A 15,392-nucleotide genomic window follows, 5' to 3' on the forward strand; every position below is an offset into this window, starting at 1 on the left:
GCCCCTTCAACCCTCCCTAGCTCCATAACCTCCTGCAGCCCCTATAACCCTCCCTATCTCTGTAAGCTCCTCCAGCCCCTACAACCCTCCCTATCTCTGTAACCTTCTCCAGCGCATACACCCCTCCCTATCTCTGTAACCTCCTCCAGCCCCTACAACCCTCCCTATCTCTGTAACCTCCTCCAGCCCCTACTCCCTCCCTATCTCCGTAACCTCCTCCAACCCCTACACCCCTCCCTGTCTCTGTAACCTCCTCCAGTCCCTACAACCCTCCCTATCTCTGTAACCTCCTCCAGCCCCGACAACCCTCCCTATTTGTGTAACCTCCTCCAACCCCTACAACCCTCCCTATCTCTGTAACCTCCTCCAGCTCCTACAACATTCCCCAGCTCTGTAACCTCCTCCAGCCCCTTCAACCCTCACTGGCTCCATCACCTCCTCCAGCCCCTACAACCCTCCCTATCTCTGTAACCTCCTCCATCCCTGACAACCCTCGCTATCTCTGTAAGCCCCTCGAGCCCCTACAACCCTCCCTATCTCTGTAACCTCCTCCAATCCCTACAACCTTCCCTATCTCTGTAACCTCCTCCAGCCCCTACAACATTCCCCAGCTCTGTAACCTCCTCCAGCCCCTTCAACCCTCCCTATCTCTGTAACTTCCTCCATCCCCTACAACCCTCCCTATCTCTGTAAGCTCCTCCAGCCCCTACAACCCTCCCTATCTCTGTAACCTCCTCCAGCCCCTACACCCCTCCCTATCTCTGTAACCTCCTCCAGCCCCGACACCCCTCCCTATCTCTGTAACCTCCTCCAGCCCCCACACCCCTCCCTATCTCTGTAACCTCCTACAGCCCCTACACCCCTCCCTATCTCTGTAACCTCCTCCACACCCCTACAACCCTCCCTAACACTGTAACCTCCCCCAGCCCCTACACCCCTCCCTATCTCTATCACCTCATCCAGCCCCTACAGCTCCTCCCCATCTCTGTAACCTCCTCCAGCCCCTACACCCCTCCCTATCTCGTAACCTCCTCCAGCCAATACAACCCTCCCTATCTCTGTAACATCCTCCAGCCCCTACAACCTTCCCTATCTCTGTAACCCCCAGCCCCGACAACCCTCCCTATCTCTGTAACCTCCTCCAGGCCATACGACCCTCCCTATCTCTGTAACCTCCTCTAGCCCCTACACCCATCCCTATCTCTGAAAGCTCCTCCAGCCCCTGCAACCCTCCCTATTTCTGTAACCTCCTCCAACCCCTACAACCCTCCCTATCTCTGTAACCTCCTCCAGCCCCTACAACATTCCCCAGCTCTGTAACCTCCTCCAGCCCCTTAAACCCTCCATATCTCCATAACCTCCTCCAGCCCCTAAAACCCTCCCTATCTCTGTAACCTCCTCCATCCCCCACACCCCTCCCTATCTCTGTAACCTCCTCCAGCCCCTACAGCTGCTCCCCATCTCAGTAACCTCCTCCAGCCCCTAAACCCCTCCCTATCTCTGTAACCTCCCCCAGCCCCTACACCCCTCCCTATCTCTGTAACCTCCTCCAGCCCCTACAACCCTCCCTATCTCTGTAACCTCCTCCTGCCCCGACAACCCTCCCTATTTCTGTAAACTCCTCCAACCCCTACAACCCTACCTATCTCTGTAACCTCCTCCAGCCCCTACAACATACCCCAGCTCTGTAACCTCCTCCAGCCCCTTCAACACTCCCTATCTCCATAACCTCCTCCGGCCCCTACAAACCTCCCTGTCTCTGTAACCTCCTCCATCCCCTACAAACCTCCCTATCTGTAAGCTGCTCCAGCCCCTACAACCCTCCCTATCTCTGTAAACTTCTCCAGCCCCTTCACCCCTCCCTATCTCTGTAACCTCCTCCAGCCCCTACAACCCTCCCTATCTCTGTAACCTCATCCAGCCCCTACACCCTCCCTATCTCCGTATCCTCCTCCAACCCCTACACCCCTCCATGTCTCTGTAACCTCCTCGAGTGCCTACAACCCGCCCTATCTCTGTAACCTCCACCAGCCCCGACAACCCTCCCTATTTCTGTAACCTCCTCCAACCCCTACACCCCTCCCTATCTCTGTAACATCCTCCATACCCTACAACCCTCCCTATCTCTGTAACCTCCCCCAGCCCCTACACCCCTGCCTATCTCTGTAACCTCCTCCAGCCCCTACACCCCTCCTTATCTCCGTAAACTCCTCCAGCCCCTACAGCTCCTCCCCATCTCTGTAACCTCCTCCAGCCCCTACAACCCTCCCTATCTCTGTAACCTCCCGCAGCCCCAACACCCCTCCCTATCTCTATCACCTCCTCCAGCCCCTAGAGCTCCTCCCCATCTCTGTAACCTCCTCCAGCCCCTACAACCCTCCCTATCTCTGTAACCTCCCGCAGCCCCAACATCCCTCCCTATCTCTATCACCTCCTCCAGCCCCTACAGCTCCTCCCCATCTCTGTAACCTCCTCCAGCCCCTACACCCCTCCCTATCTCTGTAACCTCCTCCAGCCCCCACACCCCTCCCTATCTCTGTAACCTCCTACAGCCCCTACACCCCTCCCTATCTCTGTAACCTCCTCCACTCCCCTACAACCCTCCCTAACACTGTAACCTCCCCCAGCCCCTACACCCCTCCCTATCTCTATCACCTCATCCAGCCCCTACAGCTCCTCCCCATCTCTGTAACCTCCTCCAGCCCCTACACCCCTCCCTATCTCGTAACCTCCTCCAGCCAATACAACCCTCCCTATCTCTGTAACATCCTCCAGCCCCTACAACCTTCCCTATCTCTGTAACCCCCAGCCCCGACAACCCTCCCTATCTCTGTAACCTCCTCCAGGCCATACGACCCTCCCTATCTCTGTAACCGCCTCAAGCCCCTACACCCATCCCTATCTCTGAAAACTCCTCCAGCCCCTACAACCCTCCCTATTTCTGTAACCTCCTCCAACCCCTACAACCCTCCCTATCTCTGTAACCTCCTCCAGCCCCTACAACATTCCCCAGCTCTGTAACCTCCTCCAGCCCCTTAAACCCTCCATATCTCCATAACCTCCTCCAGCCCCCACACCCCTCCCTATCTCTGTAACCTCCTCCAGCCCCTACAGCTGCTCCCCATCTCAGTAACCTCCTCCAGCCCCTAAACCCCTCCCTATCTCTGTAACCTCCCCCAGCCCCTACACCCCTCCCTATCTCTGTAACCTCCTCCAGCCCCTACAACCCTCCCTATCTCTGTAACCTCCTCCTGCCCCGACAACCCTCCCTATTTCTGTAAACTCCTCCAACCCCTACAACCCTACCTATCTCTGTAACCTCCTCCAGCCCCTACAACATACCCCAGCTCTGTAACCTCCTCCAGCCCCTTCAACACTCCCTATCTCCATAACCTCCTCCAGCCCCTACAAACCTCCCTGTCTCTGTAACCTCCTCCATCCCCTACAAACCTCCCTATCTGTAAGCTGCTCCAGCCCCTACAACCCTCCCTATCTCTGTAAACTTCTCCAGCCCCTTCACCCCTCCCTATCTCTGTAACCTCCTCCAGCCCCTACAACCCTCCCTATCTCTGTAACCTCATCCAGCCCCTACACCCTCCCTATCTCCGTAACCTCCTCCAACCCCTACACCCCTCCATGTCTCTGTAACCTCCTCGAGTGCCTACAACCCTCCCTATCTCTGTAACCTCCCCCAGCCCCTACACCCCTGCCTATCTCTGTAACCTCCTCCAGCCCCTACACCCCTCCTTATCTCCGTAAACTCCTCCAGCCCCTACAGCTCCTCCCCATCTCTGTAACCTCCTCCAGCCCCTACAACCCTCCCTATCTCTGTAACCTCCCGCAGCCCCAACACCCCTCCCTATCTCTATCACCTCCTCCAGCCCCTAGAGCTCCTCCCCATCTCTGTAACCTCCTCCAGCCCCTACAACCCTCCCTATCTCTGTAACCTCCCGCAGCCCCAACACCCCTCCCTATCTCTATCACCTCCTCCAGCCCCTACAGCTCCTCCCCATCTCTGTAACCTCCTCCAGCCCCTACACCCCTCCCTATCTCTGTAACCTCCCCCAGCCCCTACACCCCTCCCTATCACTGTAACCTCCTCCAGCCCCTACAACCCTCCCTATCTCTGTAACCCCCAACCCCTACACCCCTCCCTGTCTCTGTAACCTCCTCCTGTCCCTACACCCTCCCTATCTCCATAATCTCCTCCAACCCCTACAGCCCTCCCTGTCTCTGTAACCTCCTCCAGTCCCGACAACCCACCCTATCTCTGTAACCTCCTCCAGCCCCGACAACCCTCCCTATTTCTGTAACCTCCTCCAGCCCCTACAACCCTCCCTATTTCTGTAACCTCCTCCAGCCCCTACACCCTCCCTATCTCCGAAACCTCCTCCAACCCCTACACCCCTCCCTGTCTCTGTAACCTCCTCCAGTCCCTACAACACTCCCTATCTCTGTAACCTCCTCCAGCCCCTACAACATTCCGCAGCTCTGTAACCTCCTCCAGCCCCTTCAACCCTCCCTATCTCTGGAACCACCTCCAGCCCCTACAGCCCTCCCTATCTCTGTAACCTCCTCCAGACCCTACAACCCTCCCTATCTCTGCAACCTCCTCCAGCCTCTAAAACCTTCCCTATGTCTGTAACCTCCTCCATCCCCTACAACCCTCCCTATCTCTGTAACCTCCTCCAGACTCTACAACCCTCCCTTCTCTGCAACCTCCTCCAGCCCCGACACCCCTCCTTGTCTCTGTAACCTCGTCCAGTCCCGACAAGCCTCCCTATCTCCGTAAACTCCTCCAGCCCCTACAGCTCCTCCCCATCTCTGTAACCTCCTCCAGCCACTACACCCCTCCCTATCTCTGTAACCTCCTCCAACCCCTACACCCCTCCTTGTCTCTGTAACCCCGTCCAGTCCCGACAACCCTCCCTATTTCTGTAAACTCCACCAGCCCCGACAACCCTCCCTATTTCTGTAACCTCCTCCAGCCCCTTCAACCCTCCTTGGCTCCATAACCACCTCCAGCCCCTACAACCCTCCCTATCTCTGTAAGCCCCTCGAGCCCCTACAACCCTCCCATTTTCTGTAACCTCCTCCAGCCCCTACACCCTCCCTATCTCCGTAACCTCCTCCAACCCCTACACCCCTCCTTGTCTCTGTAACCTCCTCCAATCCCTACAACCTTCCCTATCTCTGTAACCTCCTCCAGCCCCTACAACATTCCCCAGCTCTGTAACCTCCTCCAGCCCCTTCAACCCTCCCTATCTCTGTAACTTCCTCCATCCCCTACAACCCTACCTATCTCTGTAAGCTTCTCCAGCCCCCACAACCCTCCCTATCTCTGTAACCTCCTCCAGCCCCTACACCCCTCCCTATCTCTGTAACCTCCTCCAGCCCCTACAACCCTCCCTATCTCTGTAACCTCCTCCAGCCCCCACACCCCTCCCTATCTCTGTAACCTCCTAAAGCCCCTACACCCCTCCCTATCTCTGTAACCTCCACCACTCCCCTACAACCCTCCCTAACACTGTAACCTCCCCCAGCCTCTACACCCCTCCCTATCTCTGTCACCTCATCCAGCCCCGACAGCTCCTCCCCATCTCTGTAACATCCTCCAGCCCCTACAACCCTCCCTATCTCTGTAACCCCCAGCCCCGACAACCCTCCCTATCTCTGTAACCTCCTCCAGCCCCTACGACCCTCCCTATCTCTGTAACCTCCTCAAGCCCCTACACCCATCCCTATCTCTGAAAACTCCTCCAGCCCTACAATTTTCCCCAGCTGTGTAACCTCCTCCAGCCCCGACAACCCTCCCTATCTCCATAACCTCCTCCAGCCCCTAAAACCCTCCCTATCTCTGTAACCTCCTCCATCCCCTACAACCCTCCCTATCTCTGTAAGCTCCTCCAGCCCCCACACCCCTCCCTATCTCTGTAACCTCCTCCAGCCCCTACAGCTGCTCCCCATGTCAGTAACCTCCCCCAGCCCCTACACCCCGCCCTATCTCTGTAACCTCCTCCAGTCCCTACAACCCTCCCTATCTCTGTAACCTCCTCCTGCCCCGACAACCCTCCCTATTTCTGTAACCTCCTCCAACCCCTACACCCCTCCATGTCTCTGTAACCTCCTCGAGTGCCTACAACCCGCCCTATCTCTGTAACCTCCACCAGCCCCGACAACCCTCCCTATTTCTGTAACTTCCTCCAACCCCTACACCCCTCCCTATCTCTGTAACTTCCTCCATCACCTACAACCCTCCCTATTTCTGTAACCTCCCCCAGCCCCTACACCCCTGCCTATCTCTGTAACCTCCTCCAGCCCCTACACCCCTCCCTATCTCCGTAAACTCCTCCAGCCCCTACAGCTCCTCCCCATCTCTGTAACCTCCTCCAGCCACTACACCCCTCCCTTTCTCTGTAACCTTCCCCAGCCCCTACACCCCTCCCTATCTCTGTAACCTCCTCCAGCCCCTACACCCCTCCCTATCTCTGTAAACTTCCCCAGCCCCTACACCCCTCCCTATCTCTGTAACCTCCTCCAGCCCCTACAACCCTCCCTATCTCTGTAACCTCCTCCAGCCCCTAGAACACTTACTATCTTTGGAACAAATTCCAGCCCCTACAACCCTCCCTGTCTCTGTAACCTCCTCCAGCCCCTACAACCCTCCCTATCTCTGTAACCTCCTCCAGTCCGTACAACTCTCCCTATCACTGTAACCTCCACCAGCCCCACAACGCTCCCTATCTCTGTAACCTCCTCCAGTCCCTACAACCCTCCCTATCTCTGTAACCTCCACCAGCCCCGACAACCCTCCCTATTTCTGTAACCTCCTCCAGCCCCTACAACCCTCCCTATCTCTGTAACCTCCGCCAGCCCCTACACCCCTCCCTATCTCTGTAATCTCCTCCATCCCCTACAACCCTCCCTATTTCTGTAACCTCCTCCAGCCCCTACAACCCTCCCTATCTCTGTAACCTCCTCCAGCCCCGACAACCCTCCCTATCTCTGTAACCTCCTCCAGCCCCTACAGCTCCTCCCCATCTCTGTAACCTCCTCCAGCCACTACACCCCTCCCTATCTCTGTAACCTCCTCCAACCCCTACACCACTCCTTGTCTCTGTAACCTCGTCCAGTCCCGACAACCCTCCCTATCTCTGTAAACTCCACCAGCCCCGACAACCCTCCCTATTTCTGTAACCTCCTCCAACCCCTACAACCCTCCCTATCTCTGTAACCTCCTCCAGACCCTTTAACCCTCCCTATCTCTGTAACCTCCTCCATCCCCGACAACCCTCCCTATCTCTGCAACCTCCTCCATCCCCGACAACCCTCCCTATCTCTGCAACCTCCTCCAGCACGTACAAACTTCCCCAGCTCTGTAACCTCCTCCACCCCCTACACCCCTCCCTATCTCTGTAACCTCCTCCAGCCCCTACAACCCTCCATATCTCTGTAACCTCCTCCAGCCCCTACAACCCTCCCTATCTCTGTAACCTCCTCCATCACCTACAACCCTCCCTATCTCTGTAAGCTCCTCCAGTCCCGACAACCCTCCCTATCTCTGTAACCTCCTCCAGCCCCTACACCCCTCCCTATCCCTGTAACCTCCTCCAGCCCCTACAACCCTCCATATCTCTGTAACCTCCTCCAGCCCCTACTCCCCTCCCTATCCCTGTAACCTCCTCCAGCCCCTACAACCCTCCCTATCTCTGTAACCTCCTCCAGCCCCTACAAACCTCCCTTTCTCTGTAGCCTCCTCCTGCCCCTACAACCCTCCCTATCTCTGTAACCTCCTCCAGACCCTACAACACTCCCTATCTCTGTAACCTCCTCCAGCCCCTACAACCCTCCCTATCTCTGTAACCTCCCCCAGCCCCTACACCCCTGCCTATCTCTGTAACCTCCTCCATCCCCTACAACCCTCCCTATCTCTGTAACCTCCCCCAGCCCCTACACCCCTGCCTATCTCCGTAAACTCCTCCCGCCCCTACAGCTCCTCCCTATCTCTGTAACCTCCACCAGCCCCGACAACCTTCCCCAGCTCTGTAACCTCATCCAGCCCCTACAACCCTCCCTATCTCTGTAACCTCCTCCAGCCCCGACAACCCTCCCTATCTCTGTAACCTCCTCCAGCCCCGACAACCCTCCCTATCTCTGTAACCTCCTCCATCCCCTACAACCCTCCCTATCTCTGTAACCTCCCCCAGCCCCTACACCCCTGCCTATCTCTGTAACCTTCTCCATCCCCTACAACCCTCCCTATCTCTGTAACCTCCCCCAGCCCCTACACCCCTGCCTATCTCCGTAAACTCCTCCAGCCCCTACAGCTCCTCCCCATCTCTGTAACCTCCTCCAGCCACTACACCCCTCCCTATCTCTGTAACCTCCTCCAACCCCTACACCACTCCTTGTCTCTGTAACCTCGTCCAGTCCCGACAACCCTCCCTATCTCTGTAAACTCCACCAGCCCCGACAACCCTCCCTATTTCTGTAACCTCCTCCAACCCCTACAACCCTCCCTATCTCTGTAACCTCCTCCAGCCCCTTTAACCCTCCCTAGCTCCATAACCTCCTCCAGCCCCTACACCCCTCCCTATCTCTGTAACCTCCTCCATCCCCGACAACCCTCCCTATCTCTGTAACCTCCTCCAGCACGTACAAACTTCCCCAGCTCTGTAACCTCCTCCACCCCCTACACCCCTCCCTATCTCTGTAACCTCCTCCAGCCCCTACAACCCTCCCTATCTCTGTAACCTCCTCCAGCCCCTACAACCCTCCCTATCTCTGTAACCTCCTCCATCACCTACAACCCTCCCTATCTCTGTAAGCTCCTCCAGTCCCGACAACCCTCCCTATCTCTGTAACCTCCTCCAGCCCCTACACCCGTCCCTATCCCTGTAACCTCCTCCAGCCCCTACAACCCTCCATATCTCTGTAACCTACTCCAGCCCCTACACCCCTCCCTATCCCTGTAACCTCCTCCAGCCCCTACAACCCTCCCTATCTCTATAACCTCCTCCAGCCCCTACAACCCTCCCTATCGCTGTAACCTCCTCCAGCCCCTACACCCCTCCCTATCTCTGTAACCTCCTCCAGCCCCTACACCCCTCCCTATCTCTGTAACCTCCTCCAGACCCTACAACACTCCCTATCTCTGTAACCTCCTCCAGCCCCTACAACCCTGCCTATCTCTGAAAGCTCCTCCAGCCCCTACAACCCTCCCTTTCTCTGTAGCCTCCTCCTGCCCCTACAACCCTCCCTATCTCTGTAACCTCCTCCAGCCCCTAAACCCCTCCCTATCTCTGTAACCTCCACCAGCCCCGACAACCTTCCCCAGCTCTGTAACCTCCTCCAGCCCCTACAACCCTCCCTATCTCTGTAACCTCCTCCAGCCCCTTCAAACTTCCCCAGCTCTGTAACCTCCTCCACCCCCTACACCCCTTCCTATCTCTGTCACCTCCTCCAGCCGCTACAGCTCCTCCCCATCTCTGTAACCTCCTCCAGCCCCCACACCCCTCCCTATCTCTGTAACCTCCTCCAGCCCCTACAACCTTCCCCTGCTCTGTAACCTTCTCCAGCCCCTACACCCCTCCCTATCTCTGTAACCTCCTCCAGCCCCTACAACCTTCCCCAGCTCTGTAACCTCCTCCAGCCCCTACACCCCTTCCTATCTCTGTCACCTCCTCCAGCCGCTACAGCTCCTCCCCATCTCTGTAACCTCCTCCAGCCGCCATACCCCTCCCTATCTCTGTAACCTCCTCCAGCCCCTACACCCCTCCCTATCTCTGTTACCTCCTCCAGGCCCTACAGCTCCTCCCCATCTCTGTAACCTCCTCCAGCCCCTACACCCCTCCCTATCTCTGTAACCTCCTCCAGCCCCCACACCCCTCCCTATCTCTGTAACCTCCTACAGCCCCTACACCCCTCCCTATCTCTGTAACCTCCTCCACTCCCCTACAACCCTCCCTAACACTGTAACCTCCCCCAGCCCCTACACCCCTCCCTATCTCTGTCACCTCATCCAGCCCCTACAGCTCCTCCCCATCTCTGTAACATCCTCCAGCCCCGACAACCCTCCCTATCTCTGTAACCTCCTCCAGCCCCTACGACCCTCCCTATCTCTGTAACCTCCTCAAGCCCCTACACCCATCCCTATCTCTGAAATCTCCTCCAGCCCTACAATCTTCCCCAGCTGTGTAACCTCCTCCAGCCCCGAGAACCCTCCCTATTTCTGTAACCTCCTCCAACCCCTACAGCCCTCCCTATCCCTGTAACCTCCTCCAGCCCCTACAACATTCCCCAGCTCAGTAACCTCCTCCAGCCCCTTCAACCCTCCCTATCTCCATCACCTCCTCCAGCCCCTAAAACCCTCCCTATCTCTGTAACCTCCTCCATCCCCTACAACCCTCCCTATCTCTGTAAGCTCCTCCAGCCCCCACACCCCTCCCTATCTCTGTAACCTCCTCCAGCCCCTACAGCTGCTCCCCATCTCAGTAACCTCCTCCAGCCCCTACACCCCGCCCTATCTCTGTAACCTCCCCCAGCCCCTACACCCCTCCCTATCTCTGTAACCTCCTCCCGCCCCTACAACCCTCCCTATCTCTGTAACCTCCTCCAGCCCCTACAACATACCCCAGCTCTGTAACCTCCTCCAGCCCCTTCAACACTCCCTATCTCCATAACCTCCTCCAGCCCCTACAAACCTCCCTATCTCTGTAAACTTCTCCAGCCCCTACACCCCTCCCTATCTCTGTAACCTCCTCCAGCCCCTACAACCCTCCCTATCTCAGTAACCTCCTCCAGCCCCTACACCCTCCCTATCTCCGTAACCTCCTCCAACCCCTACACCCCTCCATGTCTCTGTAACCTCCTCGAGTGCCTACAACCCGCCCTATCTCTGTAACCTCCACCAGCCCCGACAACCCTGCCTATCTCTGTAACCTCCTCCAGCCCCTACACCCCTCCCTATCTCCGTAAACTCCTCCAGCCCCTACAGCTCCTCCCCATCTCTGTAACCTCCTCCAGCCACTACACCCCTCCCTATCTCTGTAACCTTCCCCAGCCCCTACACCCCTCCCTATCTCTGTAACCTCCTCCAGCCCCTACAACCCTCCCTATCTCTGTAACCTCCTCCAGCCCCTACAGCACTTACTATCTCTGGAACAAATTCCAGCCCCTACAACCCTCCCCATCTCTGTAACCTCCTCCAGCCCCTTCAACCCTCCCTATCTCTGTAACCTCCTCCAGCCCATACACCCCTCCCTATCTCTGTAACCTCCTCCATCCCCTACAGCTCCTCCCCATCTCTGTAAACTTCTCCAGCCCCTAAATCCCTCCCTATCTCTGTAACCTCCTCCAGCCCCTAAACCCCTCCCTGTCTCTGTAACCTCCACCAGCCCCGACAACCCTCCCTATTTCTGTAACCTCCTCCAACCCCTACACCCCTCCCTATCTCTGTAACCTCCTCCATCCCCTACAACCCTCCCTATCTCTGTAACCTCCCCCAGCCCCTACACCCCTGCCTATCTCTGTAACCTCCTCCAGCCCCTACATCCCTCCCTATCTCCGTAAACTCCTCCAGCCCCTACAGCTCCTCCCCATCTCTGTAACCTCCTCCAGCCACTACACCCCTCCCTATCTCTGTAACCTCCTCCAACCCCTACACCACTCCTTGTCTCTGTAACCTCGTCCAGTCCCGACAACCCTCCCTATCTCTGAAAACTCCACCAGCCCCGACAACCCTCCCTATTTCTGTAACCTCCTCCAACCCCTACAGCCCTCCCTATCTCTGTAACCTCCTCCAGCCCCTACAACATTCCCCAGCTCTGTAACCTCCTCCAGCCCCTACAACCCTCCCTATCTCTGTAACCTCCTCCAGCCCCTACAAACTTCCCCAGCTCTGTAACCTCCTCCACCCTCTACACCCCTTCCTATCTCTGTCACCTCCTCCAGCTCCTACAGCTCCTCCCCATCTCTGTAACCTCCTCCAGCCCCTACAACCCTCCCTATCTCTGTAAGCTCCTCCAGCCCCTACAACCCTCCCTATCCCTGTAACCTCCTCCAGCCCCTACACCCCTCCCTATCCCTGTAACCTCCTCCAGCCCCTACAACCCTCCCTATCTCTGTAACTTCCTCCAGCCCCTACAACCCTCCCTATCGCTGTAACCTCCTCCAGCCCCTACACCCCTCCCTATCTCTGTAACCTCCTCTAGACCCTACAACACTCCTTATCTCTGTAACCTCCTCCAGCCCCTACAACCCTCCCCATCTCTGTAACCTCCTCCAGCCCCTACAACCCTCCCTATCTCTGTAAGTTCCTCCAGTCCCGACAACCCTCCCTATCTCTGTAACCTCCTCCAGCCCCTACACCCCTCCCTATCCCTGTAACCTCCTCCAGCCCCTACAACCCTCCCTATCTCTGTAACTTCCTCCAGCCCCTACAACCCTCCCTATCGCTGTAACCTCCTCCAGCCCCTACACCCCTCCCTATCTCTGTAACCTCCTCTAGACCCTACAACACTCCTTATCTCTGTAACCTCCTCCAGCCCCTACAACCCTCCCTATCTCTGTAACCTCCTCCATCCCCTACAACCCTCCCTATCTCTGTAACCACCTCCAGCCCCTACAACTCTCCCTATCTCTGTAACCTCCTCCAGCCCCTACAACCCTCCCTATCTCTGTAACCTCCTCCAGCCCCTACAACCCTCCCTATCTCTGTCGCCTCCTCCTGCCCCTACAACCCTCCCTATCTCTGTAACCTCCTCCAGCCCCTATACCCCTCCCTATCTCTGCAACCTCCACCAGCCCCTACATCCCTCCCTATCTCTGTAACCTCCTCCAGCCCCGACAACCTTCCCCAGCTCTGTAACCTCCTCCAGCCCCTACAACCCTCCCTATCTCTGGAACCTCCTCCAGCACGTACAAACTTCCCCAGCTCTGTAACCTCCTCCACGCCCTACACCCCTTCCTATCTCTGTCACCTCCTCCAGCCCCTACAGCTCCTCCCCATCTCTGTAACCTCCTCCAGCCACTACACCCCTCCCTATCTCTGTAACCTCCCCCAGCCCCTACACCCCTCCCTATCTCTGTAACCTCCTCCAGCCCCTACACCCCGCCCTATCTCCGTGAACTCCTCCAGCCCCTACAACCCTCCCTATCTCTGTAACCCCCTGCCCCTACAACCCTCCATATCTCTGTAACCTCCTCCAGCCCCTACACCCCTCCCTATCTCCATAACCTCCTCCAACCCCTACAGCCCTCCCTATCTCTGTAACCTCCTCCAGCCCCTACACCCCTTCCTGTCTCTGTGACCTCCTCCAGCCCCTACATCCTTCCCCAGCTCTGTAACCTCCTCCAGCCCCTACAACCTTCCCCAGCTATGTAACCTCCTCCAGCCCCTACAACCTTCCCCAGCTCTGTAACCTCCTCCAGCCCCTACAACCCTCCCTATCTCTGAAAACTCCTCCAGCCCCTACAACACTCCCTATCTCTGTAACCTCCTCCAGCCTCGACAACCCTCCCTATCTCTGTAACCTCCTGCAGCCACTACAACCCTCCCTATCTCTGTAACCTCCTCCAGCCCCGCCAACCCTCCCTTACTCCGTAACCTCCACCATTCGGCCCATCGAGTCTGCACCGGCCCTTGGAAAGAGCACCCTATCTAAGCCCACACCTCCATCCTATCCCCGTAACCCCACCTAACCTTTTTTGAGGCAATTTAGCACGGCCAATCCACCTAACCTGCACATCTTTGGACTGTGGGAGGAAACCGGAGCGCCCGGAGGAAACCCACGCACACACGGGGGAGGACGTGCAGACTCCGCACAGACAGCCACCCAAGCCGGGACTCGAACCTGGGACCCTGGAGCTGTGAAGCAACCGTGCTCACCACTGTGCTACCGAGCTGCCCATAATGCTGGCCGAGACAGTAGCACCAACATCCTTTGAATGAATAAAAGGGCAACTTGTGGACCAGAACTAGGGGCTCATCAACATAGTCATTAATAAGTCTGGCATGGTGGCACAAATCCGGCCTTAGGTCACTGTCTCTGCGGAGTCTGCGCGTCCTCCCCGTGCGTGCGTGGGTTTCCTCCGGGTGCTCCGGTTCCCTCCCACAGTCCAAAGATGTGCAGGTTAGGTGGATTGGCCGTGCTAAATTGTCCTTAGTGTCCAAGAAGGTTTGACGGGGGTTACCGGAATAAGGTAGGGGATTGGGCCTGGGCTAAGGTGCCCTTTCAGAGGGTGTGCAGACTTCAATGGTCGGGATTCTACCATGAGGGAATGGGGGAGAAAACTCACCAGCGGTAGGGTGGGACTCGCTCCCACAGTCAGTGGCTGAGGTGGATGTGCTGAATGGCAATGCTGGGTACACCTATGAGGGGGAGAAGGAAATGTCGCTGCGGGGGGGGGGAGCTGGGAGGAGTCCCAGGTGGAGCAGTCCCAGGCGGGCCCGAGTATGGGTGTTCGAACCTCACGTTGCTCTACCTCAGTGCGTGTTGGGTTTCTGCGGGCGCCAGAGTGGGTTTCGAGGGGGGGGGATGGCAAGTAACCGACTCATTTGTCTCTCCGCAGACGATTCTCCGTGCCCCGACACCAGTAACCTCGGCCAGGAGCCCCCAAGCAGCAGGGCCACAGAGGACAACGTCGCCCGGAGATCCTCCCCGACCATCGCCCTCAAATGACCGGCTGTCGCAACGGGAGGGGCGGGTTGGGAGGGTGGGGGGTGTGGAGGGGGGGTGGGCAATGTCGGGCCTTATCTGTGTGCTGCAGGCAGCCAAACTGGGCGAGGTGGCGGGCCCGTGCCTGTTCGGAGACAAACTGCTTGAGGGTGCGTTAGGTGGGGAGGGAGTGGGGGGGTGGGTGGAGTATGACTGCGGAATTATCCGCTGGTTGGAACCCGCAACTCCTCCACCAGCACCCCCCCCCCACCCCAAAATGCCCCTCCCACCGAACCCAAAGCAGTTGAAAGTCGAGACTGTTGTCCAACAGGCGACCAACGTGACTTGGCACCGTTCAATTCCAATGTGCCTCCCACTGCCCCAGACACCAAGATGGCCGCCAGCATCCCTCCATGATGGTCGGGGAGCCGCATTCCTTCCTCTAATTGGCTGCAGCGTTGGTGATGGGTTGCTATGGGGAGCTGCCATGTTAAAGACACCTCGGCTGGTTGGCTGCCCATGTACCGTCTGTAAACTCCAAACAATAAAAGATATTGTACACTCTGTGAAGTGCCTCCGCATTCATTTTCTCAGGCAGCATTTTGAGCATTGGAAGGTCAATCCAATTCTCCCACCGCGGAACAGGAGGGGGCCCCATTCAGCCCCTTCTCCGGCCTGTTACACAGGAACAGGAGGAGGCCCCATTCAGCCCCTTCTCCAGCCTGTGACACAGGA

General features: G+C 57.4%; 1 protein-coding gene across 1 annotated transcript in view; it reads left to right on the forward strand.

Annotated features, from left to right (window-relative positions):
* The window catches only part of LOC140411300 (uncharacterized), a 432,312-nt gene extending 417,608 nt beyond the window's left edge, over positions 1-14,704 (forward strand). Inside the window, exon 12 of the mRNA XM_072500422.1 lies at positions 14,572-14,704. Within this exon, the coding sequence (XP_072356523.1) occupies positions 14,572-14,681 (110 nt within the window). The 3' untranslated portion in view covers positions 14,682-14,704. The remainder of the gene's footprint in view (positions 1-14,571) is intronic.
* Positions 14,705-15,392: the final 688 nt, after the last annotated feature.

The sequence above is a fragment of the Scyliorhinus torazame genome, chromosome 4 (assembly GCF_047496885.1).
Source record: "Scyliorhinus torazame isolate Kashiwa2021f chromosome 4, sScyTor2.1, whole genome shotgun sequence".
NCBI lineage: Eukaryota > Metazoa > Chordata > Chondrichthyes > Carcharhiniformes > Scyliorhinidae > Scyliorhinus > Scyliorhinus torazame.